Source organism: Paralichthys olivaceus, chromosome 8 (genome assembly GCF_024713975.1).
Source record: "Paralichthys olivaceus isolate ysfri-2021 chromosome 8, ASM2471397v2, whole genome shotgun sequence".
NCBI lineage: Eukaryota > Metazoa > Chordata > Actinopteri > Pleuronectiformes > Paralichthyidae > Paralichthys > Paralichthys olivaceus.
Window position 1 is genome coordinate 25,836,831 of NC_091100.1, and position 27,883 is coordinate 25,864,713.

General features: G+C 41.3%; 1 protein-coding gene and 2 long non-coding RNA genes across 4 annotated transcripts; 2 read left to right on the plus strand and 1 right to left on the minus strand.

Annotated features, from left to right (window-relative positions):
- Positions 1-614: 614 nt before the first annotated feature.
- LOC138411245 (uncharacterized) lies at positions 615-3,773 on the minus strand. Its single transcript, XR_011243899.1, has 3 exons — positions 3,646-3,773; positions 2,718-2,816; positions 615-2,470 (listed from the first exon to the last, which is right to left on the minus strand). It is a non-coding gene; the product is annotated as an uncharacterized lncRNA (long non-coding RNA).
- A 568-nt stretch (positions 3,774-4,341) lies between these two features.
- LOC138411243 (uncharacterized) lies at positions 4,342-9,525 on the plus strand. 2 transcript variants are annotated; one of them, XM_069530758.1, is made up of 9 exons: positions 4,342-4,389; positions 4,577-4,667; positions 5,163-5,281; positions 5,382-5,795; positions 5,884-6,097; positions 6,309-6,881; positions 6,979-7,132; positions 7,217-7,326; positions 8,356-9,525. In XM_069530758.1, exons 6-9 carry the CDS (start codon positions 6,684-6,686, stop codon positions 8,665-8,667), a joined length of 774 nt encoding a protein of 257 aa, XP_069386859.1. In that variant the 5' UTR covers positions 4,342-4,389; positions 4,577-4,667; positions 5,163-5,281; positions 5,382-5,795; positions 5,884-6,097; positions 6,309-6,683; the 3' UTR covers positions 8,668-9,525. The 2 variants fall into 2 exon arrangements, with proteins under 2 accessions (XP_069386859.1, XP_069386858.1); XM_069530757.1 differs by lacking the exons at positions 6,979-7,132; positions 7,217-7,326; positions 8,356-9,525 and having other exon boundaries at positions 4,348-4,389; positions 6,309-6,617.
- Positions 9,526-12,858: 3,333 nt separating this feature from the next.
- LOC138411246 (uncharacterized) lies at positions 12,859-14,435 on the plus strand. The gene is made up of 3 exons (XR_011243900.1): positions 12,859-13,288; positions 13,531-13,669; positions 13,756-14,435. It is a non-coding gene; the product is annotated as an uncharacterized lncRNA (long non-coding RNA).
- Positions 14,436-27,883: the final 13,448 nt, after the last annotated feature.

The window sequence follows — 27,883 nt, forward strand, 5'->3', positions numbered from 1 at the left end:
CAACTTTACACTACAATCTTATATCAAGCAAACCTTGTCTTTTTTGTCTCAAATAGGCAGGGAATCTTAAAATGAGGTAAATAACTGTTAAAATAAGATAAATTACATCTTTTACCCAAAGTCTCCTCAAATAAATCTTGTTTTAAGATTCAGTAACAAACTCAACTTGCTTGATTCAAGAGTCACACAAAAAGCATCTGAAAAACAGAGTTTATTTCTCTGACTTCAAGCTGATGATGTTCACAAAACTGGCAAAGCAAACAGAAAACAGGCAAACTGGGTTCACCCAACACAATACATGTGTATGGTATGATACACCCATACATACAGTACTTATTGTTCCTCCAGATTATTGTCTGTGGGCAATAATGTCACAAAGACTGTATTTTATTGGAACAAAGGTATTGTCTTTGAAACTAACTGGAAAATAGGAAATGCAGTCAATTAGTTCTTTTACAAATTCTGTAGCCTGGGCAACATTGGGAACTGCCACCTCATATGTCAGCAACTCTGGATTAAGATTCAGTGTTTCATAACGTTGGTACTCAAAAGCAACTAAAGAGGAATCTATCACAAAGATATCTTTTATCAGTCCGAACACTGGGAAAGCAGCATCTACATCTACAATAATCATAGATTTCCCACTTATGTACTTATTTCCATTGAGGATGTACCATTTCACAGAGACAACAGATTGCATGACCTCTATGCCTAAAAAATCTTTGACTTTTCTTTTAACATAATCAACATTTTTGACAGCTGAGACAGGCCCTGATTCTCTTTCACTAGCAAAAATTGGATGCTCAGTGCCTATTTCATTTTGACAACATTCAAGGAACTGATTATGGTTTGCAAGCGATTTACATACATTTTTGAAATTTAACTTGGAAGCCCACTGCTTAAAATAGCTATGCTTAGCTTCAAATCGCATACACATACTTCTTACTAAAGGACCAAAAGATATGATTTGGCTAGGTAGATGGAGCATGTAATGCTGCTTGGGAATGACATTGGATTCAGAAAAAAGTTCTTTGAACTGATGCAGATGTTGCTCAATCATGTGCCTGAGCCGCAATACAGTTTCTAATGAAATAACAGGAGCAAGGATAATTTGAACAATCTGAATTAATTTGAGAATAAATTTGACATACTCACTGTCCATATCATTCAAAATGAAAGGTAGTATTTTCAAAAGTATTAACATTTGTCCACATGACTGTTTTATTTTATTGTCATTAGCAGCTAAAGTGCTGACACTAATAGGACATGGCTTATCTCGTATATCTAGAGGTGAGTAAGGAAAATTTATAATAGCTGAGTTAATCTCATCTAATTCTATCTGTCCTGACAGAATCAGGTTTTTTAACACAAGCTTTATTTCCATTGGGGCAACACCTTCAAAAATTACATGCATTATATCCTGTGGAGTTTGTTTGATCAGGTCAAATGCTGGAAAATCAACTAGCCTGCTTCTTCTGTTAATCCCGTAAGTGGTTTTGAGGGATGCTTTCAATGTTTCTGTGCTTGCTTTGTCTATTTCAAGACATTGCCTGATGTGCTTTTCCAAAGTTCTTTCAGCAAACTTATTCTCCTCAAAAATACTTTGCATAGCATCAAAGGAGCATTCACAATGTCTACATTTGCTATAAGCAAAACCAACACCTTGTTTAAACCCAGCAAGGTCATGTTGGGCAAGTGTATCTCCACATAAGGCTATCACCGCACCAAACAACTCAATTTCACCATTTGGGGTTTCAATCCTATCACCATTGTAAAGAAGTGTCAGATCTTTTAGGATTCTTTTTAGTATAACATCAACACCGCATTGAGAAATATAATTTGCCTTGGCAATAGCAAGGAGTCTTATAGCAGCCAACTTGGACCTAAATTTTGGATCAATATTCCCTAAAGTGTAATAAAACATCAATAATTTATTTGCAGAGGCATGGGGGCCTAAAGCGTTACATATTTCAATTTCATCGGTGTACAATAGTATTTGCAATGCATTTGGCCTTTGAGAATATAAGGGGTGGGATGTAAAAAGGGCTCCATCAGTAAAATCATACAAGAATCCCTCTCTACTTCTTTGTGGTACAGTGGTCAACATTGTGAAGATTCTAGAATTGGTCAGTAACTGCTTGAGACTTTGAATGAGTGGCACATAGTAAAAACTTTTGTTTCTTAAGGCCATGACCCTTGAAGGACCACGCTTTACCCAACAAATCTTCTGGGACATCACAACTTCCTCTGGGTTGACTGGATTGAATAGTTCCCGGATAGTTTTATTATGTCCATATGCTGTGGTTGAGAAAGGATCCGTGAATGTATCAAAAGTAGCCAAAGCCTCATCTTGGAGCTGAGCAGTTGTCTCTGGATTCTCTTCAAACACCCTTCTGATTCTCTCCCTTAGTGTGTCAAGGAGAGCAGCTTGGTACTGTTGCACCCCCGAGATGACGCTGTTGACAGTTCTCTGTGAAAATATATTAAAAAAAAAAAAAAATATATATATATATATATATATATATATATATATATATATATATATATATACATATATATTCCCCTCATATAATTATTGCTAACAGGCCCATAGTTAACATTGAAATATAGAAAGGAATTATTACAGTAATTATATTTTTTTATAAACATTGTATCAAGGAATTATTATACGATATCAATAGTACCATTAAAGCATTTGTCCATCAAGACAAATTTACCTGTGACAAGTGGCACTGTTCCCGGACACTGATGGCGAATGCCGCTGCAGATCTAGCAATATCAGGTCTGGCTCTGGATGTCACAGCAACAGCCTGCTCCTTCAGAAAGTGATAAAAGTAAGAGTAGATAGAGACAATCAGGGTTGATGTGAATTGTTGTTGTTTTTTTGTTTTTCTTACAGTGAAGTGTTTTTTTTTTTTTTTTTTCAAGATTATAAATTGGACTACAACAAACAATGAGTGTGTAAAATTGACTCAGACAGCAGTGTTATTATTCAGCAAGTAAGTACCCAGCTCTAATTACCGAGGTAACCTTAACTTTACTGGGTACTACTTTGTTTACAACTAAAAACTAAATGAACTAAAGCACGTAAATAATACAGTCTATGAGAAAATGTTTCCAATTATTGCCCTCTGTATAACGTTACAGTAGTTGAAAACATTTTGTCCCATTTCTCCTTATGGAGAAAAGCGTGCCATAATACGGACTAATTGATGAGGAACAGGACGCACGAGAGGGGAAAAAATTATTTTAATCCCACATTTGCCTCACTGGTCTTGGACCTGAGCAGCTCTATCGTCTCTTCCCAAGGTAAGTGTGAAGTTCGTTCAATTATGTGCGTTTCTCGTGAATAACGTCGTGTTACGGAGGTAACTTAGCATTCACTGAAGACAATTACTGTATATGAAAGAGAAAGTGTCTCATATAGACTGTAAAAAGAAGGTCATATAGCCTACTCCTGATTAATGCGTGCATTCCCGGTATGGATTCAAGGAAGCCAGGCTTTGAATACACCATTGTATGTGGGAAATAAAATAAAATAAAACAAAACAAAACACTTTACACAAGTCAGCATCACACAGAGAGCAAATTAATTGGCGAGATAGGCCCTCAGAGGTCAAAACGAATGGAACTGTGGAGACTTACGGATTCAAGGCGGCCGACAGCGTCAGGCTGCTGTGACGGTTCAGGTAGAGAGGCACCAGGTGGGACAGCCACAGTGCTGTCCGCTGCAGGGGTGCTACAGCTGGCAAAAACGGACACACCAAATGTTTCCTGTCCCAGAGAGCGAGAAGAAGGCGTCGTACTCCATCCACTTGGTGGGCTTCCAGTCCGAAAATACTGAAGGTGCGTCCGTTTAATGTGGCGAAAGAAGGAGTTGAAAACTCTAAAGTCCTGTTCACATCCATCAATACCACAGTAAACCCAAAAATCCGGGCTGCGCCTGTGGCTTGCATTAATGTGGCTTAGTAGGACTTTAAGACTTAGAGCAACAAAGACGAAACAAATCATACACCTCCACGCTGCCATGATGCCGAACCGTCTGTAGTGATGCACCGTTGGCGCCAGGTTTGCGCGGCGATATTGTTGTCGCTGGCTGATGACCCTGAGGTGGATGGGGGAGGGGGCACTCATGCTATCATTTGTATTTATTATTTGAACACAAAATTTCTCCGAGTATATGTTATATCATTAATTTTAAGATGGTAAATGTTTTGTTTTAAAAATCTTTTATTAACAAGCTAATGTTTACATCCTCAGTTCATGTCGGCTCATGTCCTCCAACTGTCCCACCTCAATGACGTCAGGATTTACGTTACGTCCAAGTGATTTCCCCGCTTGAGTAACGGAAGGAGGCACGTTACATTCGTGAAGGAACAGCGGCTCAAGGTCAGTAAACTTAATTGAACTTTTAATATTAGTCGCGAAAATCATATTTTAGAGCAGATTGTTGCTGTGACGGTTACCGTTTCAATTGTTTTTCACCGGGGTACTTGCTTAGCAAGCTAGGTGGTGTTAGCTCATGTGCACTTTTGCATGCTAACTAACGAGCTCTGTTTGGCTGTGTTTTTGCTAGGTAGCCTATCACCTGTTAGGCCTAATTCGTCGGGGAGCCGATGAATCCAGAATGGATATTTTTGACAATGCCACTGTATCGGTCTTGGAGGGTAAGTCACAAATAAAGTTTATATTTGATGTATAGGTGCTTTTGGCATATAGTTTGTAGGAATAATAATAAAAGCTGATAGCTAAAGAAAACCAAATTAGTAAATTTGCTATTCATTATCTGATTTTTTGAGTAATAGCCACAGTTGCAGCTCAAATGTGCTGATTAATAATTTAAATGAATTAATTAAATTAGTTAATGTAAATAATTAAAAAAATATGACCAACACTGAACTTATGGCATAAAGGTAGCCCAATGTTTAAAGTCCAGACTTTAACATTTTTACCCTTGATTTTATTTGGGGCTGGCATCTTTGTGAGATAGGCTTATGATTATTTTCGCTGACTTTAAGGAGGCTTCATAGCACAGACAACTAGTTAAACAGTTTACAAATGTGTTGGAGCTCAGAGGGAGAGATAAATGGCACCTCTTTATGTTGCTTGGTACTGTAGCTTGGCATTGCTTCATCTTAAGATATTTATTTGTCATATTACAGCTGCTGGTGTTGATGAGGAGGCTTTGAAAGGCCTTAGCCGGGATGACCTGAAGGATCTTTTTCCTGGTCCTGGAAATTTTCTCAGAAGAAAGAAACTTTGGGAGTTCATCAATCAAAATGTAAACACAAATTGGAATAAATAACAGTTATTAAAATTAAATTGTACCATATTTTAATGGTCCTAATGCATTTTGTTTTCATCCTACATAATCCTAATAGTGTGAAAATACCACAGACCAAGATGCCAGCACTTGCAGTGGAAGCGGGATTATGCCCTCAACTAGCTCCATGCCACCATGCCAGCCGCAAGCCTCCACCCCCATATCTGCTGAGAAAACAATGAAAATGCCAGACCCTCCAGAGTATGTGGTGTACACAGATTCAGAGTTAGACATGGTGCGTAGTCAGTACTTTGCATTGCTCTGCAATGGAAAGGAAAAGAACTACAAGATGTCAAAGGAGCTATGTTGCAGACTTGTAAGGAACACAATCACTAGCATGGTTGCAATCCTGCGTGCTAGTCCCATGGGTAAACAAGCAAGATACCCCTCCAAACTGGAAATGAGAGCCATGTCACAGAAGATTGTCGACTATTATCCTATGTTACGTGATGCTGACACAAATATGCCATATGTAAGTAATATTTTTCATTTTTCTCAACCAAAACTGTGGACAGGTCAGCAACAAGACAAACAATTTATCTCACATTCTTTCACCACAGCTGACCATCTACACCAAAATGTACAAGCGACTTCAGAATATGAGAACTCCAAGGAAGAGGCAGGGCTCCATACCACAAAGAGGAGCGGCCAAGACAGCTCTCTTCAGCGCAGACAACCAGGACATGGAGACAGATTGGACAGACACAAGCTACTCGAGTGATAATACCATACTTCTTGAGAGCAATGATGACATCAGCGGGGACAGCTCTGCAGGTATGCAAATTGTGGGAAAAAAATGAAAGGGTGGCTGTCATACAAATTTGTTTATGACTAAAAGTGTTTAATCATGTGATGAAACTATAGTTGTCCACATTTGTTGAACCAGAGTTCATGGCTAGACATGCACTGTGTTTATATATGCCTATTTTGCCCTGTCATATAATTGTATTGAGAATTTTTTCATTATTTCTAAAAAAAAAAAAAGCATCCCCACTACCACTCCCCTCTGTGCGAAAGAAGCCAAAGAGTGGCACCAAAACATCACTGCTGCCATCCGAGTCAGCCTCATGCTCCGCACCCACGACTGTGATTGCTTCACCAACCACGTCTGCTTCACCAGCCACGTCTGCGTCACCAGCCACGTCTGCATCACCAACCACGCCTGCAAAGGATGTTTTTGGTAAGCCCACCTCAGCACACCTCTCAGCCTGTCATCCATGAAATTGGATTAAAGTTTCCCAAAAAATAGTGCATTGTATTTTAACCACGCTTTATTTCCCCTGTGTTGTTGTTAAAGTGTTAACATTGAAATGTCTTGGCTTGGTTTTTTGTCATTTCAGTGGGCAAGGACAGTCTGAAGATGCAGGCTAGGCACTACAGAACATTGAGCAACATGTACAATAAGCCCAATGCAAAACCCAATCAAAATGATGTTGCTCAAATTTTGGACCTTGAGTTTGAGGCCAGACGGGCTTTCATTGATGCAGATGTTACAAAGGAAGAGGACCGACCTGCAAAAATCTTTGAGGCATATCCATGCTTCAAAGATGTTCGAAATGTATGTTGGTTTGTTGTACTTGAGTTACTGTGTATCCATCTGTGTACTGAATTTCAATGCATTGTTAACTGTTGAACTGTGCACAATGCTGTTTTAGGCAATGGATGAGCTGCGGCGCATAGTAGGTGGCACCAACAGCAGATACATTGAGGAAGTAAAAGGAAGATGGGCAGAATTCTGTGCCAAGGTGCAGTTCTACGGTGTGAGGAAGAAAGTCCTGAAACCCCCTTTCCCTTTGGATGTCCGCAGTGGTAAGTTGCTGTTCCATACAATATGTATATGTATTGATATTTGTACAACATTCAGACCATTCTGTTCATTCTTATATTCTTTAGTGGATTTCACACTCGCCCTCTTCAATGCACTCCCATCCCTCTTCCCCTCACCAACTTCACCACCAAAGAAGCTTGGGAATAGCTGTGAGGCACTTCTTCATATCCTGAAGGTGAGAAATGTTTGTGTTGATTCCTTACTGTCCTCTTTGAAGTGCCTTTATTTTCTCACATTATTGTGCTTGTTCACATTTAGTAACAATACACCTAAGTTCACAGTTATAGATATGACCTAATTTATGTCAAAAGGGGAAAACAGAAGTGCCTCTAGTGTCCCTCAAATGGTGTTGACAGAAGGAAATAACAAAAAATGTTTTGCAAAACCTTTAATTATTTCATTCATTCATTCATTCATTCATTCATTCACTGATGAAACATTAGCACCTTGCATCAGCTTGTATCAGGTATTAAAGCAGAAGTAAGTGGTCCGGTCGTTTTCGCTAATGCTGCGTTCCAGGCAGGCTTTTGAAATCGTAAATTACAGCTTCAAGTCACAACTTACGACTTTGTAGCGTTTCAGGCAACCCACTCGTGTTTTTCCGACCTGTTTTACCGGTGAAAGTCACTATAACGGCCACTCGTAACTTCCGACCGGTGAACTCGTACCAGATCGACCTGGTACCACTTCACGGTCGGAAAAATACGAGTTTCCTTGAACGCACCAAACAGTCCTCGTCCCTACGTCGCCACATTCACGGCGTCCCTTGGCTGCACACACAGCCCTGCATGCCGTTCTTTCTCCTCATTGGATAAAAACTGTAGGATACGATAAATGTTTTCTCCTCGGCTCAGAGCAGAGCAGAGGGACTGACAGACCCGTGTTTCAGTCCAAACACTCTATGTAAGTGATTGCTGTCGGAAGATATAACTATTTAAGACTTATATTAACACAAATATATCACTTACTTTTGCTTTAATCAATCCTAAATTCCTACATCAGTTTAACATGTTCCCCCCTACACTATTGTAAAGCAATTCATCTGATAATAATGAGTGTGAGTTTTTAAACATGAATTTAAATTTAAGAGTGCTCAAGTCATTGGTTGCAACCTGATAGTTTCATTTTAAAAATGATCATACACTTTCAATACATTTTTATGTCTTCTCACTCTCTACGCATTGTTCTTTTTTTTCTGTTCCAGTCAGGCGAAGACCCCACCCTGTATCTGGAGAAGCGTCCTCTCTCCTCCCCAGTTTTGCTTTTTGATGGATCAACCACCATCGTGGCTGTTGGTAATGTACCTGTGACCACCCTTCCACAGGAAGATTTCTCAGAAGGGATGTTGGTGCTAATGGCATACTACTACACGTTGCATTTAACATACCCTAAATGTGTTGCAACGCTCCTCTCTGTTATTCAAACAGAGGTCATTGGTGACACAATCCACGATCAAGATGCCACTAGTGCATATAAGAAAGCAATGGCTGATTGGAAATCATTCATTGACAAGTAGCTGAATGTCAAGCAGTATTTTGTCTTGTCATTCATTGACAAGTAGCTGAATGTCAAGCAGTATTTTGTCATGTCAGTTGTTCTTGTTATTGTTACCCATGCCTTACAATGGTTTTGTGTATTCCACAAGTTTATTACAGTGTCACTTAATTATTTGCTTGAATTGTTTTACCTCATCGAGGCCTGCACTGTAAAATGTAACTAATGGTTTCAACTTAAAAATATGAGCGAAAGGGCTGCCTTAAAATTTCAAGTTAAGTGAAAGAAAAAAAGACGCTACGGTCGCGGCCGCACCCCTGTTTCAGTTGAGTTGTCTGAACTAGCAAATCTGTTTAATTTGAATTAAAAATGTAAGTTCTGTAAATCTTTTGTGTCATTTGATTTATTAATTGATTGAACTGCTTGGTTGTTATTTGAATTTGCAAATCTATCTTAGTTTAATTAATTTTCAAGATAAACCTGCTTGGATTAAGACAGAGCTTAGTCATTCTTCACTAATAGTATAGTATTTTTCTCTAAATTTAATATTTTTCTTAACTAATCTTCAGCTAAATTTGCTAAAAGAAGGAAAGATTTTGTTTGTAATTGCTTATATTTAGTATATTTCACTTATTTTGAGGCTGTAAAAAGTTACTTTTTTAAGTAATCTCATTTTAAAACCAGCATTTTATGCTTAAATTTAGTATGTTTCACTTATTTCTAGGCTGTAAAAAGTTACTTTTTAAGTAATCTAATCTTAAAAACGAGCATTTTATGCTTATATTTAGTATATTTCACTTGTTTTGAGGCTGTAAAAAGTTACTTTTTAAGTAATCTCATCTTAAAACCAGCATTTTATGCTTATATTTCACTTGTTTTGAGGCTGTAAAAGTTACTTATTAAGTTACTCATCTTAAAACCAGCATTTTATGCTTAAATTTAGTATATTTCACTTGTTTAGAGGCTGTAAAAAGTTACTTTTTAAGTAATCTCATCTTAAAACCAGCATGTTTGGCTTATTTTAAGCCTTCCAAACACCTCTGTAGACATGCTTATTTCTAGATTTAACAATCTTAATTTAAGAAATCTTGTCAAGTGAAATTATCTTGCTGCATGGACAGATAATTTCACTTGTTTTGAGTACATTTTCCCTCAGATTTAGTGTTTTTATCTTGTTTTTAGACCCCCCTTTTTTGCAGTGAAGGGATAGTTCATCCAAAAATGAATATTCACACATTTTCTATTCACAGTTAGATCAGGATCTCTCAGTTTAAAAGCTTAAGATAGCTCCAACCAGTACTGTGGAACTTGGTTTGAATCTGATTTAAATTACATATTTAATTCAGATGCATCTTGGGTTAAATCAGTCATTTAAATCTGATTATCATTTAAATCTGTCAACCAATGGCTGTGTTCCTGACTTATCGACCAATCAAGGCTGACTGGGCATGTTATCTACTATTACATTACGTTCACACTGCAAGCCTTAGTGTCTCAATTTCAGATTTTTTCGTAGCTGTTCACAGTATTAATATGGAAGACTGCTTTTAACACACCCCTAGGGAATTTTGAGTACCTCGTTATGCCTTTTGGTTTGACTAATGCTCCTGCTGTTCTGGTGGCCCAGGCTGATGCAGACACTTGCAAATGTGTTGCTGCCTGTTCGGTTTGCACCAGGAGTGTGGTGATTCTGGTGTTGGGTGTGTTGTCTCTGTCTCCCCCTTCTGTTCTGTTCCTATCCTGCAGGTGGTGTGTGTGGCAGGGGGTGTGGCTGGCTTCCTCACTGCAGCTAACAAGGCACACCTGCAATCATTCACCCATCAACCCCTCCATAAAAGCCTGGTCCTGACTCCACTACTCTGGCAGTTAATTCCGTCTAGTCCGGTAGCGAACATTGATGGTGACCTCTGATTCTTACTCCTCGTTTTTTTTTGTTTCGTACTTAACCAGTATTGTTTTCTTTTGCTACACAGACTCCTCGGTGTGCCTTGTTGCTGCTCCTCGGTTTTCGTTTTCCCTTGTGCGTGTTTTCCCTTGGATTATTCGGCCAGCCAGCACCCTGCCTCCACAGCCTGCCTGCTGTTTTCTGTTGTTAATAAACTTTTCGTTAATACTAGACTGCTCTCAGTGTCTGCTTTGGGGTCCAACCAAGAACCACCCATAACAGAATTAACTGCCAATAATGGACCCTGCAGATGCTGATAAGTTTAGACAGGCTCTTTCGAACCAAGGAGTTCGTATGGGTCAGCACGAGACGGCTCTACAAGAGATTATGGAGGCGCTCCAGAATCTCTCCTCCAATGTGGCACAAGTCGGTGGCCGCTTGGACCAGCTGTCTACTCACCTCACCACGACGACGTTCCCGTCCACATTCCAGCTTCGGTTCCAGCTCCAGCACCACCACCACCAGCTCTTCCCATCGCTCATTCTGCACAACCCCGGGAACCCTTCATCCCCACGCCCATCAGGTATTCAGGAGAATTAGGGTCATGTAGACAGTTTCTTCACCAGTGCAGTCTCGTTTTTGATCAGCAGCCACTCACATATTCCTCAGACCAGTCGCGGACCGCCTTTGTTATGAGTCTCCTGTCAGAGCGCGCCGCGGCTTGGTCTGTTGCCATTTCACACGCTAACTCACCCATCTGCGATTCCTTTCAGTCATTCTCTGCCGAATTTCTCAGGGTTTTCGACCATCCCCTACGTAGCAAGGAGGCCAGTAGTCGGCTCCTTTCGCTACGCCAAGGACAAAATTCAGTGGCGACTCATTCCATCGATTTCCGCATTCTCGCAATCGAGAGCGGGTGGGATGAGTGGGCCCTACAGGCGGTTTTCCTCCGGGGTTTGCGGGAGGAGTTAAGGAACGAATTAGCGGATCGGGACGAGACCGCCTCTCTGGATGAGTTAATTTCTTTAGCTATTCGTTTAGATAGTCGGCTCCGTGAGAGACGTAGGGAGAGATCAGAGAGAGAGAGAGACACGCACCTCCCGTGAGACAGACAATGAGCTCTCACCATCGGGGTTCTCTCTCGTCCGCCATCCCCTTCCCACGGGACTCCTTCGCGGACAGCCTCTTCTCCTCTCTGCCCTGAGGAGCCCATGCAACTGGGGTGGATGAGGCTCACTCCTACGGAACGTCAGCGTCGTCGCCTCCAGAGGCTCTGCATGTACCGTGGTCAGGAGGGTCATCAGATGGCTCATTGCCCTGCATTGCCAAAAGGGGGGGCTCATCAGCCACAGGAGGAGCGCTGGTGAGCCACTCATCTATTATGTTGTCTCCTCCTCGTCTGCTACTTAAGGGCACCGTGTCATGGTCACAGGTTTCCCTACCCCTGTCCGTCCTTATTGACTCCGATGCAGATGACAATTTTATTGACTCTGACTTTATTATTCAGTCCAACATTCCCTCTGAGCCCCTTCCTCAGCCTAAGGATGTGTTTGCCCTTGATGGTAGGCTCCTGGCTCGTGTCACTCACTGCACTGTTTCCATTTCGCTACTACTCTCCGGTAACAATCACGAAACTATATCCCTTTACATTATCCCATCTCCCACGTCTCCGCTAGTGTTAGGTCTCCCCTGGCTAAAACTCCATAACCCACACATCGACTGGTCTACCTCCTCCATAACCAATTGGAGTCTTTTTTGTCACTCCCACTGTTTACATTCTGCCATTCCCTCCAGGGGAGCGACCACACCATCTCCACCCAAACCGGTTGATCTTACCTCTGTTCCCTCTGTTTACCATCATCTCCAAGATGTATTTATTAAGGATCTTGCCTTGTCCCTTCCCCCTCATAGACCCTATGATTGCTGTATCAATTTGCTTTCTGGCGCCCCCTATCCGTCCAGTAAACTGTACAATTTGTCCAAACCTGAAAGAGATGCCATGGAGGCATATATCACGGACTCTCTCAAGACTGGTCTCATCCGACCCTCCTCTTCACCAATGGGAGCTGGCTTCTTCTTCGTAGCTAAGAAGGACAAGTCGCTCCGCCCCTGTATTGACTATAGAGGATTAAACAACATAACTATTAAGAATAAATATCCCCTCCCTCTGATTGACTCAGCCTTCGGGCCCTTACACGAAGTGACCATCTTCTCCAAATTGGATCTTCGTAATGCCTATCATTTGGATATATTTTGATATATTTTACAAGATATTTTGAATATCTTGTAATGCCTTTCGGTCAATCATTCACCCATCATCCCCTCCATAAAAGCCTGGTCCTGACTCCACTACTCTGGCAGTTAATTCCGTCTAGTCCGGTAGCGTACATTGATGGCGACCTCTGATTCTTACTCCTCGTTTTTTTTTTGTTTCGTACTTAACCAGTATTGTTTTCTTTTGCTACACAGACTCCTCGGTGTGCCTTGTTGCTGCTCCTCGGTTTTCGTTTTCCCTCGTGCGTGTTTTCCCTTGGATTATTCGGCCAGCCAGCACCCTGCCTCCACAGCCTGCCTGCTGTTTTCTGGTGTTAATAAACTTTTCGTTAATAGTAGACTGCTCTCAGTGTCTGCTTTGGGGTCCAACCAAGAACCACCCGTAACAAGGAGCAAGGCATCCCACCATCCTCCAGCCGGCTTTCTGCACCCACTTCCAGTTCCAAGCCACCCTTGGTCAAACATTGCCTTGGATTCTGTCAAGGTAACACAGCTGTACTCATTGTTGTAGATCCATTTTCCAAGGCTGTCCATTTTCATGCCCCTCCTAAATTACCATCTGCTCAAGAGACTGCTAACTTATTAGCTGACCATGTTTTCTGTGTACACGGCATACCAGCTGACATTGTTTCAGACAGGGGTCCCCAGTTCACCTCTCATGTATGGAAGGCTTTTTGCCAAATTCTTGATGCTAAGGTCAGCTTATCATCTGGATACCATCCACAGAGCAATGGACAAACAGAAAGGGCTAACCAGGACTTGGAGTCTGCCCTGCGCTGCATTGCAGCATCCAATCATTCCACCTGGAGTTCTCACCTGACCTGGATCGAATATTCCGATAACTCCTTGACCAATGTGGCCACAGGTATGTCCCCTTTTGAAGCTTCTCTGGGCTATCAACCACCTCTGTTTCCCTCCCAGGAGAGTGATTTGGCTGTATCCTCTGTTCAGCAGCACCTCAGTCGCTGCAGAAAGGTCTGGAAGGACACCCGTTCAGCTCTTCTTTGCTCTGTGGATGCCAACCAACGCTTTGCTGACGTAGGATTCCTGCACCTGCATTCGAGCCAAGTCAGTCAGTGTGGCTCTCCTCTAAAGACATTCCATTGAAGTCCATATCCAAGAAGTTAGCCCCTCAATTCATAGGACCATTTACTATTGAAAGGGTTATCAATCACTCTGTTGTTAAATTGAAGCTACCGAATACTATGAGAATCTGTACTATTTTTTTTCCCAAGCCCCTTTTTTATTTTTTCTCTCCTGTGTGGCTATCTGGAGCAGGGCGGGGCCTCCTGTTGCCTACCTGTGCAGCTGAGTTTCATCCCCTCATCTATGGGACGATCTGGTTAAGACAGGAGAGATGAGCTGGGTTCTTCTAGACTGAGGAGAGGTAGCATTCCTGGCTTAACAATTGAGACTCGTTCTTCTGATAGTAAGTTTTTTGTGCCTTGCCTTCTTTTGTTCTCACCAGTGTGAACCAGCTGCGCAGCATTCCCCTGTTTGTTCACCTGCATCTCCTCTGGCCTCAGCCTGCCTGCACCACCGGATCACCACTGCCCGCCACCCAACCATCTAACAAATAAACTTTTCCTGTTTTTTGCCACCCTCAACCTGCTGTGTGTGTGTTCTGCGCTCTGGGTCTACGCAAAACTGATCCTTACAATAACTGGGGGAATAATCTTATATTTTTAAACTGATTTACATATAAAATAAACTAATTGTGTAATTTATTTTAGCTTTATAAATACACACCCTATTTCACTGTACAAAAAGACACAAATCGATAATTAAAGTTGAACAATACATCTTAAAACATATCTGAAGGCATCTCATTTTTGTGTCCTCCCTAAAAAACTCTGCATATACACATATTAATAGAACCACTCACCTTTCTGTCTTATTTGTGACAGCACCTTGGGATCCCTGTCAATCCTTTCCACAGCAATGACCACTTGTGCACACAAAAAAAAAAAAATCACACCACTCCAAGCCTGAAAGGAGAAGCTGGCCTTGAACTTGCCAGTAGAAGACTGGTGACAATCCTTCATACGAATGTGTTTTTCAATCCACAAAGCTTGGTATATTTGGGCACTTGAATTCAACCTAACCAAAAGGTGGGTGCTCAAGAGGTTTAAACACCTTGCTGGCAGGGGACGATGCAAGCCAGGGGACATCAGGGTGTATCACTAGGCCATGGGGGGTAGTTTATGTTTTACAACTTGGCATACTCGATCACTGCCTCCATCTCCTTTCCAGTCCCCTCCTCAAGATCCTCTCAGCCAGATTAGATGCTGAAGACCCAAAACATGGCAAGCCTCTCTGATCCTGGATGAGGTCAGTCTTGGCTTGCTAAGTATTTGCCACTCAGAAATGGTGCTGCTCTTTTGTTGCCTCTGTATTTTCTGATCTGCCTCAAAGGTGACCTGAAGGGACTTTATGTGAAGCTCACCATGCAGACTTAGGACAAAAGACCATCCTTATAGACTCTGGTCAAGCCTGTAATCCACCAGGAGAAGTAAAGGGAACCGTGGAACATCTTTATGATGGCTGATGTGATGTGCTTTCACTAGGGGCTGTTGGTAAGAGAGTTGGGGGCTGTTGCCTCAAATATTTTATAAATATATTCTGGCTCACATACCAGACATCACATCTGGTAAAAGGATATTTAACCCCAACAAAAACAGACATGATAGATTACATCATGATATGGTAGATATGTGTCTCTCATTTACAAGATTTTAGTTTGTATCAACTAGGGCTGCAACAGTGAACCCATTATATCAATACTGTGGTCATGTGATGCCAAACTGAGCACACCTCAACATCTACTCTGGCTCTCTATACATTGACTAAGTTTACAAAGTTGGTTGTTTCTACCAAGGCGGAGTTTACGCGTGTCTGATCATATTTTTGTGTGTGTGTCTGGATGGAGAGCACGTGCAAGTAGGACAGTATGCGTGTGTGCTTGCATGCGCCATTACCTTTCCCCCAAGTTATGGGACTATCGTACAGGAGATCCACAATTCGCTTATAGTTATCAACTGCTTATAGACATCAATTTTACCCAGGACTAACGTGATCACTATAAGCAATTTTCACTTTATGAGAATATTGTTGGGAGGCGGAGGAAGCACAAAATTGGGAGTGGTAATATTTTGCTATATTACCACTGTGAGAAAAAATACCGTCACAGCCCTAGTAGCGGTTAAACAAATTTGTTTAAAAAAAGAGCCCAGCAAACCAAAGCCTCTTTCTTCCAGCTGCCATGCAGCCCAAGAACAAGTTTTAGGTTTCCAAGCTGTGCAAAACCCCAAAGCCTCATCTACCTAGCAACACTGATCCTTAACTACCAAGCTATCCAAAGCCTTCACTGCTCAGCAAAGACAATCTGTTCAACTATTTAGAGCTTCTGCTGCTCCTTATCTTCAGTCTGCAGTTTGACCATCACCAGTTCTGATCTCTAGTCTGCCATTCCTGCACTGCCTGGCCTAAGTCAACAGCTGCTGACACTCAGCCAGGGGTCTGCCAATGTTGCCTGAGCATGTTGAAATTGTGGTTCACCAATTCCCTCCTGAACAGTTCTGCCTGTCAGTTCAACCCGGGCCATCTGCCTAAGGACTCTTGCTCCCCCTCAACATCCTCCTGCTGTCCCCCTCAGATATCTTCCTCAGCTCCTTGTCTGCTCTGTTAGGCTAGCACCAATTGCGAAACTATAGTAGTCTTTGATGCGGCTAATTTGGGTCTTTATTTTCTTATTTGTTTTTGACTTGTATTTATGTGATAGCAGCACCAGCTAATAGTTGTAGTAATGATATAAATAATTACAAAATTGCAGTGACCCCTCCTCCATAGACCATGTTGAAAATAGAAAAGAAAGAGTAATAATATGAGTATTAAGGATGTGAGTATGTTTAAACTCACATGTTCTTCTTGTTGCAGCAAGGATTCAGTCCTATATGATAAATCAATGGGATTCAATTTCTCTCCACAATCCAACAGTTAACAGTTGACCCTGGTTTATAATTTGCCAAGGCTACGGCCCTGCTGTTTACCAATTCACCAAAGCCAGATTGCACTAGGTTTACTACAACGTTTTATGGGTTGATGCTCACCAACATCATTATCATGTCAAAGGACATGGGTCTGTGTGGGGATATCACCAAAAATTTCAAAATAACTATGAATAAGCCTTACCACATCACCAAGAGCTGGCTCAGACAAATATGACAGTAACTCATCCAATTTGAACAAAATGAATGGATTTTTCAGGTGAGCACAGGGAACAGGGAACCTCGCTCAATTCATCCCCCTAACTGCTGGGGAGTAACATTTTAACATGCTCACATGAAATACCCAGTATTTCATGAGTCGTTCTGGGGTTTTAATCACTTAATAAGTGTCACTCAAACGGCGGTCCACATTATAGGGACCGTAAAATTGAGCCGCCTGGATTTTAAATACAAAGCACCTCAACCTCGCTCGGCTAACTGATGCTAACCGGCTGCCAGGGTCCTTAACCAAGCAGATAGGAGAGCTGTTTGGCCTAAAACTGTGGATTTATCTCTGAGAGCTTTTGTGGACTTACTGAGGACTCTCAGTTTTAAGTACCTTTACAGACATACTAATATTATGATGGCTGGATCTGAGTCTGAATCTTGCAATCTTACCGTGTCAATGCTGAGGGAAAGCATTATTTCTCTGAAGGCTGAACTCAAGGAGAAAGACAAGCTCATCATGGGCTTCACCACTGTCACCACGACTCAGGCATCACACATCGTGGCCTTGAAAACTTCTGGTTGCACCTGAACGCAACTAGGCCAAGTCTCTATGGCTATTTGAGCGAGCAGGCCCCGTGCATCAATGCTCCTATCTTCATGGTTTTCTGCAGCAACTTCCTCAAGGACACGTGTAATAGCAGGTAGTCTTTCAAGTATGTCGTACCAGACTTGTGTTACCATACTTGTGTTACTAAGTGTTACTTCAAAAAATGGTGTGTGTCCAGCACCAACATATAAACTCACTCACACACACACAAGCTCCCTGAAGAGGAATGAGGATAAAGGACTTTGGAGACCCTGGCTGGCTGTATTAGTTTGTAAAAGTTGAACTTGCACACACAAACCCAAATGTTTAGAACTACGGAACGAAAAAGAAAGAAAAGTGACAGACAACGCAGGAAGCTGTGTTAATGCCTAAGTGACTGCTGCTCTCAGAGATTCCCTTATTATGCCGGCAAGCCCACCTTGTGTCACTCAAGAGTAGAAGCTCTCTTGGTGCTCCAGCATACATTTCTTTCTGTCTGTTACTTTGTGTGAACATAAGAGCCAGACATAAATACATATAGTCACTGCAACTATGCAAAAAAGCAATCAGCTTGAGGGACTGCTTTGATTGTTTTTGGCCTTCTTTGCCAAATCCTTAATACGAGATTGAACGACGGAGTGCTTGCCACTCAAGACAGAAGCACCGTCATACGATTGCCCAACCAGATTACTTTTGTAGTCCAGGGTGTATCTCTCAAATACTTAGATTATTTTTTCTGTCAATCCATTTAGTTTCATCTGCCATTACAGAAAAAACACCACTTTCCTTGACCTCATTTATGATGGAAGAGCGTACCATCTCAGCTAATGTATCCAAAATCTCATTTTGAATTTGATGGCTGGTGTATTTTGCATTGCGAGGCCCTGTCAGTTTCTTTTTTACAACTGGGTCATGGTTACCAATTGCATCCAATATAGCCAAGAAGTTTCCCCTGTTGTCTGCATTGCTTGTTTCCCTGAGACCCATTTGTTAAATATTTTGGGTTGCAGTTAAAAGCAAGACTTCAGCTACAGTTTTGATATAGGTACTATTTTCCTGTATCTGCTTACTTACTTATTTGCTTTTTCCCCTCGCTCAAATTCCTTCCAAGCCATCGTTACATTTATGTGAGCCTCCCCCTTTACACGTACAGCAAATCCTCCATCTTTGTATGTTGCTTTTTTCCCAGTTCTTGTACCCCAACACTGAAGTAAACACTGACTCTGTGCCAAAATGCCTGCATGCATAGCAGTATGCAGAGTCTTGGCTCTGGGAGTATTCGAGCCATGGGTGTTTATGGTACCATGAGGCTTGAACGTTTCTCCTCCTGTCATCCTGGAGTGTTCTAGGAAAGAGCTTCAGATGTGGCTGGACCGGTCCATCAGCTCTTGATTTGGATATGTCTATTTAAGAAAAGAAAAAAAAGCAACTTCACTTATTCAAATACAGACGAGATTAATAATTAAGATCACACAATTAGTGTAACTATTGTCACATTTTACATCTAATGGATGGATGAGGTGTTTATATGAGTGAATCAGACCTATTCATGAATTATCAGGCCACCAGGTTAACATAGCTACCGCATCATATCTGGCTTAAGTACAATTCCAAGTGACTAATGTGTAGGTGTTAGTATACCTGGAGGTCCTCTTGATCCACTGGTCAGTGGGGGCTCCTCTTTCTCACTCTCTGAGTCTGTCTGCTCATCATGAGGTCTTTCAGTAACATCTAAAAATAGAAGTGTCATATTTTAAGGTGTTTGAATAGTTATCCAAAAGGTGTTATAATCTCTCACTCTCTGAGTCTGTCAGCTGGGCTCTTTGGGAAACAACTGAAAAAGAATGTGTCTGACTTAAATTTAAATCCCATGTTAACTAATTTTCAACATGACCTGTATATGAACATAACACACTTGTGGACATGCATGTGTGAGAGGGTTTGTTTACCTGGAGGGTGACCTGGGACCACTCCACTCACTGGGCACTCCTCTTCCTCACTCTTTGATTCTGTCTCTTCCATCTGATCTGTCTGTTTATTCTTCTTCCTGACTGCACCCTTACTGAAGAAGGTAGCTATGTGTGCTGTCTTTCTCTCCATGTCCTTACACCAATGCTAAATGCAGAACATATCAACAGTACCACCATCATTATAGCTAGTACTAGCAAAGTTAACTAAACAAATACATTAACAAAATTGACTGCTCATCTTATCAACTATTACATATTTAGTATGTACTGCATGATTCAACTTATTTGGGGGAGTTATCTAACATTAAAAACATGTACCGAGTCGACACAGATGATAGTCAATTTCCCTGTTATTAAAATGATTAAAAAAGTAATGTAACTTTAGTTGGAATGAGTAAAAAATGTGAGGGATGTGACAGCGCTTTGGTGACGGAGGAGCGGAGTAACTCCTAACTGAGACAGACTTTAAAGACGTCGCGTTGGAGCCGGCCCAGCCTGACTCCGCGGGCGGTGAACTCCGACGGGAAATCCCACCCGGCTCAGGTTACGGAAATGATGCCCGTTTGCTCGGGGTCAGGCTGGGCCGGCTCCACCACGGCGTCTTTACCGTCAACCTTACAGCGGGCTGACAGCAGCGGGGTCGAGTTCGGCTGGAGTTCCATTCGTCCCAGCGGAGTTACTCAGCTCCTTCCTCACCAAAGAGCAGAACTTTTCCCTCACAGACATATTTAATCCCGCTCTCCCATTTAACATAAGCGACGTGGTGAAATGAATTTCGCGGCAGATAATGTCTTATATAGAGGCTGCATTGTCCGTTCAATCCTATTATGAATATTCACCAAAATGTTATGGGTGAATAAATTAATGTATCTAGGGTCAGGCCAGGATTCAGAATGAGGTGGCCACGGCCCCCCCCTGCCACCCCACCCCTCCGCCACTGCACATCGGATCAAATGATACCAGTCGCCAGTAATCCGAGCTGACAAAAGCCGTCTTCATCTGTCTGTTTAACCTGCTGAACAGCACTGGAAAGTCTGCCTTCTTCTCGGGTCCTATTCCCACAATGGGTTGCAGAATTGGTCGTTGTAGCAGGATCCTCAGCCCCACACCTGGCTCCAATTAGTATGCTGTTACAGGACTGTCTATTTGATAATCAGAAAGCCGCAAATCTGCAAAAACTTCATCCCCATAAACTGTCAGAGGCCTCAGATTGTTTTTAATACTCTCACAAACCCCCGTAATCCTACTCAACCCACACCTGACCTCTGTGATTCATTTCTTAAATTCTTTGTTGAAAAAATTTCCGCTCTTAGATCATCTTTAACTATGCCCAGTGACCATGACCCCTCTATCCCTCACATGCGCTCAGCTGTCTTGGGTCAGTTTGAGCCAATCAATCTCCTCCCTACCGGAGGTGGTCCACCATCTGCGACCCACAAACTACCCCTCCTATAGCATCCCTGCTCGTCTTCTTAAGGAATTCTTCTACGCTGTTGGCCCATCTATTCTGTCAATGATAAACACCTGCCTTCTCTCTGGTTGTGTCCCAGAACCCTTGCCAAAGAAAGAAAATCTCTGTTCTCTCTAATTAGAGGCCCATTTCTAAACTGCCCTTCTTGTCCAAAGTCCCAGAGAAGGTAGTTCTCACCCAGTTGCAAACATTTCTAATCAACAATAATGTGTATGAAATGTTCATCTCTGGTTTAAACCACTTTACAGCACTGAAACAGCCCTTTTTAGAGTATTTAATGATTTGATTTTTAACTAATCCTGTTTTCACGTCTAGAAAACTCTGTGGGGATTAAAGGTACAGCACTCAGTGTAGGCTTCTGCTGGCCTGCTGACCAAAAACAAAATGAGAGACCATATCACACCTGTGTTGCCCTCCCTTCACTGGCTTAATCTCTTAACAGACTGGCACCGACTTACTTAGTTGAACTTTTCCATATACACACTCCAGTAAGGGAGCTGAGATCAGCCACTCAGCTCCTCCTGGACTTACCTAAAGCAAGACTCATAACAAAAGGTGATCGTGCCTTTGCAGTAGCCTACCACTTATGGAACCACTTACCACTCCACATTAGATTTGCTGCCTCTCTTTCACACTTCAAATCACTCCTAAAAACATATCTGTTCTCATTGGCTCTCTCCTCGATTTGAGTAAGTTGTTATCCCAGCTGACTTATTTATTGCTTGGCCTTTAACAGGCACAGTCTCAGGATAGCAAGTTGCAGCACAGGTATACAGGATATACTGGTAGCTGAATTTAGTTATGGAAAATGTGGTCCTACACAATTAATCAAGATGTGTTCAAATGGTTCACCTTGTACAGGGATAGGGTGCGAGTAAAGAATTATTTGGTTTTTGGTTTCCAAAATGGTGCCACTTTTCAATTTTATCCCAGCCAGAAAAAATAACTGAGGATGCGCCAATACATTTTGCGAATGCCCAAATGACCTGACAGGCTAAGATCATGGGCTACACTCAACACTTGAACACTAAAGGGAGTTGGCACTACTAGTTGCTGCACAGTATTGTGGTTGCTGCCAGGCCCAGAAGACCACCTTCCAATGAGGATTCCATCCTCAAAAAGTAACTGACAAACCGCTCCTTTCTAATTTCTAAAGCTGCAGACAAACTTATTAACTAAAGTACAGTAACGCTGTTGGCTGTTGTGTTACAACCCCCTGTATTGGGAATTGGGACCGCAAACCAACTTGTATGTGGCCGAACACAGCCGAAGAGGAAAGCTGCATAGTATGGAGAGGCACACATAGAACCCTCATTTTAACAGGCACAGGACTAGCTCCAGCCTTGGGCATGAACACAAAACCATCTGAGATGAGCAGTTTAAAGTCAGTGTCAATTTCATCCTCCTGTTCTACCTGAGCTACTGTTCGAGCTACCCTAGGCACTGTTTAAATCAGCCTGACAGCAGAGGGACTCTGTCTTTTTAAACTGTTCCTTTTCAAATGTCCACTTTCATAACAGTAGAAACACGTATGTTTATCGCAGACAACTGGCGCAAAGGATTCTGGGGTGATTTTTGTCTTTCACATAGAACTGCCCGATCACGGGACATGAATGAGGAAAACATGCGTCAAGGCAAATTCACTGGCAAGCACTGCTGCTCATGCAACTTTTGCTCTTTCAAGTACACCACAATATTTTCAGGCAAGCGTTTCTTAAACTCCTCAAGTAGCACAAGTTCCCACAACTGAACAAAATCCTTTGTTTCAGTGACATGACAGCAAAGCAGATTAAGGTACATACACTGATGCACGAGACATCTCATCTCAGGGTCATAACAAGAGGAAGGCAATAAGATGCAGAAATTCAATTTTAGCGCGACGTGTTGGTGGTCACTACCTGAGAGGGTAGTCTAGTACACAGGAGTGGCATTTATCACTGATGCTGATTTAAAGGAGAGTTGGACAAACAAGGGGGTTTCCAAGTTGGTCACCTACATCCGGAACAGACAGGTCAGCCTCTGTCAGAACACACGCCAAGATAAAAAAATTATCTGCAACTTTTGCCCATACTGAAGGAGCAGGTGTTAAGAATCAGTCCTTTATAAAGCAATCTAACCGTGGGCATCATCCTCAAAGTAACCACAGAGCAAAAAATCTCTCCAGACCTTTTTTGGGGAAAACTTGTATCCAAAGAATAATGGCAAGAAGATTCCAGGCACTCACAATGGTTTGAAAAATGTAAAAGGCCTTTATTTAAATTGGCTTGACAGTTTAAAATACACCCACTAACTAGACCTGTTTAGGATATCTTGTTGATGGACTTCAATCAATGGACTCAATACAATGTCAAAAGTCTTGTTTGAATGCTGCTAACTGTTAGTTTGATCCCATGTGATCCATGTGTTATGTTTTAGCGTACAGTGTATCTTCCAGAGCTGACTCACATCGTGTCTTCCAGTGTCCGAATAAACTCAAGACACTTAGCAGCAATCGGCCTGAATGGCTGACTAAAGAGAAGTGAATCAAGACAAATACAGGAGGTGTGGAGAAACTGATGCTGACATTTGACACCAGCAAGGATACAGCACTCATCCTCTTTTCAGCTGAGAGATCAGGAATGACTAAGAGGAGGGCATGAATAAGTGCATTAAAGCTGAGATGTAACACTAGGTAGCTGGTTGAAGTGGTATCTTGGTCTGGAGTGGCTGAGGGCTCCAAGGTAACATAACATGTGAAAGCTCTGTGGCAGATGCTTTGCCTGGCTGTCCACCATGGTAATTAATCAATGAGAATAAATATCACTGGAAACACCAGAGCTGGAGACAAAATAATTTTAACTACCTAATCTGTGCTATTGTGTGGATAAAGTCTTGCAGTTTTGTTAAAGTTTTGTTGCCTGAGCATTTTCTGATTTCTGAATGTATACAATGTTGAGCAAACTTTAAAATTGAGCTAATTGCTATTTTTTAAAATTATCCTGCCCCATGAATCTTTTGAATTCATACATACTTTTTCATGATAGCTACTTGACATGTAAACAATAAGATAATAAAATAAAGAAAATTATAATAATATGTAAAGCCCACTAATTTATCTGTGAGGAATCAAAACAAATGACCACATACAGACAGCATGCTGTTTAGGTGAGTGTGTGGGAGAGACAGTGAGTTGCAAATATAAGAACTATGAATACTAATGTGTATGTGAACATATAACGCTACCTTCATATATTCATGCGTTACTCTGTATGTGCGTGAGTGTGTGAATAGGTATGACCAGTGATGGATAGGCTGCTGACAATTCAAAGATGTCGGCTCAGTAAAGTATGCTAATGTCAGTCGCTGCTCAGCATCCAAACAAAGCAACACATTCCAGACTGTGCCTGGAGCACTGCTAATTAGCTGTGTATGCACGCGCTTGCGCACACCTCAAGTTTTTCTGTATATCGAATAAGGTCTAAGTTTTAATGATACATTATTATGTCTATTTAAACTGTTAGTCTCAACTGTTAGTTGTAATGCCACTACAGCTACTGTCCTACCACTGTTCTCTCTCTCCCATTCACACACACACATGCTATTTCTGTCTTCTAAAAAAGGAAAGGGTCCACCACCAGCCACTCACATATCACCAAACATGAGGACAATTCACCTCAATAATGTGCCCCGGGAAATTGATAATTTCTTAGTTCTGTATCAATTTCAAAACCATCCATCCGTATACTTTGGCACGTTGAAACATAACTTCAAGCCTACTTTGTGCACCCTCTACAAAAAACATTTGGCACTTATGTGCTGTTTGACCCGATATTTGTATATTATAGCAAACATTTCCTCTCACAATCCATGATTATAACATAAATGATGCAAAAATACAAACATCAGAAACCCTCACACATTCTATGAAATAAACACAACTTTATTACCCTGCAGGCCAAAACAGCCGTAAAAAAAAATTCAACCCTGTGTGTGTGTGCTTGTCTAAAATATCAATGCATGGAATATTACTATTATTATATTGTGAGGGTACCTCCAAATAATTAACTTTTAGGGCTGAAGAGTCAAGGTTCAAGACAATTCAGAGACAATCTGAAGCTTCTATTGATCAGATGATGATGTTTTATCAATTATTATGATGTAATATAAGTGCAGTTATGATGAAGTGTGACATCATGGATTGTTCATCCATCAAGGACTATAGACCCGACCCAAGTCTTATGTAGTTAGTAAAAATCATTTATAATAATGTGGCAGAGCTGGTGGCCATGGCTCATGGGGTAGAGTGATTTGTCCTCTTACCAGAAGGTTGGTGGTTCAACCCCGGTGTTCCCGTTGATTGGTCAAGACTGGAAAAGCTACAGACCATTTCAGATAGCGATGTCCCACTGCCCTTTCATAATGATGTCAGGGTAAGCATCGCCCGATGCTCCGATGCTTTTCATTTGTAACATCTTTTCTTATTGAACATTTGACGGATATGATTCCAAAAACTAGGGTGGAAGGTTTGTAAACTGGCAGTGCCAGCAGGGCAGTCACATGTTACATATAATCCTTATCTGCTATGAAAATAAAAAGTCACTTAAAAATAAAAGATTGTCATTGTCTTTAAGACAAGTAATTGATGAGCCATATGGGTGTAAACTACATCACCAATCATTTATGTGAGAGAGATGATATATTTCTATTCATTATGACCGTTTTTTCAAGATGTAATTCATTACTTAAGAATAGGATCAGAAACTTCAGATGCTGTGTTGAATAATGGATTTATAAAGTATGAAGTGGCAGCACCTTGAGAACTTTATAGGAGACTTAAGTTCATACTGGTTCCCAAGTGTTATTATTAGAGGTTTGATGTCTGAGGCATTACTTCAGTTAGCAAGAGATGAAAAGCAAAACATCATGGTAGAGACCATCAAAATAAATACCATAATATACAGAAACAGAGTTTAAATTTTCACATTGATATAAAAAGAAAGAGATGAGTATATCTAATGTACCTGAAAACAAACATGAATAAAGAAATTAATGAGAGAGAAACAAAGGAGAAACTAATTTGACATATGACACATATAACACATGTATATATATTTATTAACCACCAAAGTATTTTGCCTTTATTTTTTGTACTGTGTATTTGCATGTATTATTTCCATGATTAGGCATATTATGCTCACTGTACCTCATTTTGAATTTCTTTAGTGTGGTAATAATTTAAAGGTAAAATGAAAATAATGTTATGATCATTTCCATCTATATGTTATATTTATAAACATTCTGTTTTCATATTTTACATTTGATTTTGTCTCACTTTCAAAGTATATTCACTTGTGCCTCTCCTAAATTAAATTAAGATGGAGCTGCTTCATGTGATTTTGTGTTGACCAAGTAGCACAAGTGTCAAGTCAAACACAAATCCTCTTTTGGCATTTGTGTATTATTGTGTACGATGAGCACTGACTGGAAATCTGTGCTATCTGTTTTTATGCTCTTTTTCCCTCCTGTCTTTGTTGCATTCAGCTGCCTGATACACACAAAGAAAAGGAAGGAAAAGTAAAAATACAGTGAGATTATTCTAGATGAAAATTCAAGGTGACAGTCATCATATGAACAAACAAAATTATGAGATAACATATGTATTTTTATAAAAGGAAAGTGTGAAATGAGGTGGGCCTTGTGGGGACCAGCGTCTGCATTTCTAGCATGAATGAATAAATCATTCTACTGGCCTGTCCAACTCCAAACACTCCTCCACACAAGACTATTTCTGAGGAAGCACTGCTATATCACTGTATTTCAACTGATAAGACCTCAATGGGAAATAAAGTTAAAATAGTTTCCAACCCAGTCTGGCTTAATAAAACTCAAAACCACAATCCACACACTTGGGTGAGAGGGTTAATGTAATTGCAGGGAGGTTCACTGTGGCAGGAGAGTAGGCCAAACTTATCTATACAAGCTCATTGTGTGTGTGTGTGTGTGTATATCACACAAAAGTCAGTGTCCCCTGAACACACATTAGATGGTCTGGCCATTTTTCTCTCTCTCACTCTCTCTCTCTTGCACACACACGCTGTCACTTTCTGGCTTGTGCAGTTCATTGCTTGCTGGTGACAGAGCTGACAACTTGCTTCATGGCCCCTACACACCTGTCCTGGGTTGGCTGTGACAGGTGTGTGTGCACGTGCATTTGTGTGTGTGTGTGTGTGTGTGTGTGTGTGTGTGTGTGTGTGTGTGCGTGCGTGCATTTGAAGAAAGACAGAGAGAGGAATGGAGAGTGAGAGATTTAGAGGTCATCCAATCAAAGTATACAAATAAAACTCCACCTCTGAGCTTTGCCTGATTCTGCTCATTCCTTTGTCACAGTCCTGTAAAACAATCAGTTGTTCAAACATTAGAAAGGCATGTGGCCAAATACAGGGCTCATCTCACCGTCTGGGGGACAACAAAAAATGTGGATTGGGCTTCAGGTTATGGCAGTGGAGTGAGCGGATGTTTTTCTTTGTCTCACCCTGCTTATTACATTGCTGCTAATATTTCACCTTTCTTCAAAATGTTTAGTAGGCTATTCAGTAACTTTGCAGAATGCTGAGACCACAATAAGAGCACAAACTCAACCAGTATCTGAAAGATGGAAGATTCCGCTGCCACAGGTGATGCTAACACTAGCATTGGGCCCGGTACAAACTCTAAAGGTGTGTTGCTTTAACTTTCATCAAAGGCTCTAAGTTGAGATCACATCACTAAGGTAGTTAATAAACAGAGCCAGCATATGCAGAAGTTGACTAATGGAACTTTCACTAAATTGGATGAGTAAACTGATATGGATGTTGTTGTA

Bases quoted from the DNA above. Each gene is read 5' to 3' on its own strand.
- LOC138411243 (XM_069530757.1), top strand. From the start codon at position 4,628: ATGGATATTTTTGACAATGCCACTGTATCGGTCTTGGAGG. The intron at 5,282-5,381 runs GTAAACACAAAT...TAATCCTAATAG, and splicing joins GGGAGTTCATCAATCAAAAT to TGTGAAAATACCACAGACCA. The intron at 6,098-6,308 runs GTATGCAAATTG...AAAAAAAAAAAG, and splicing joins CAGCGGGGACAGCTCTGCAG to CATCCCCACTACCACTCCCC.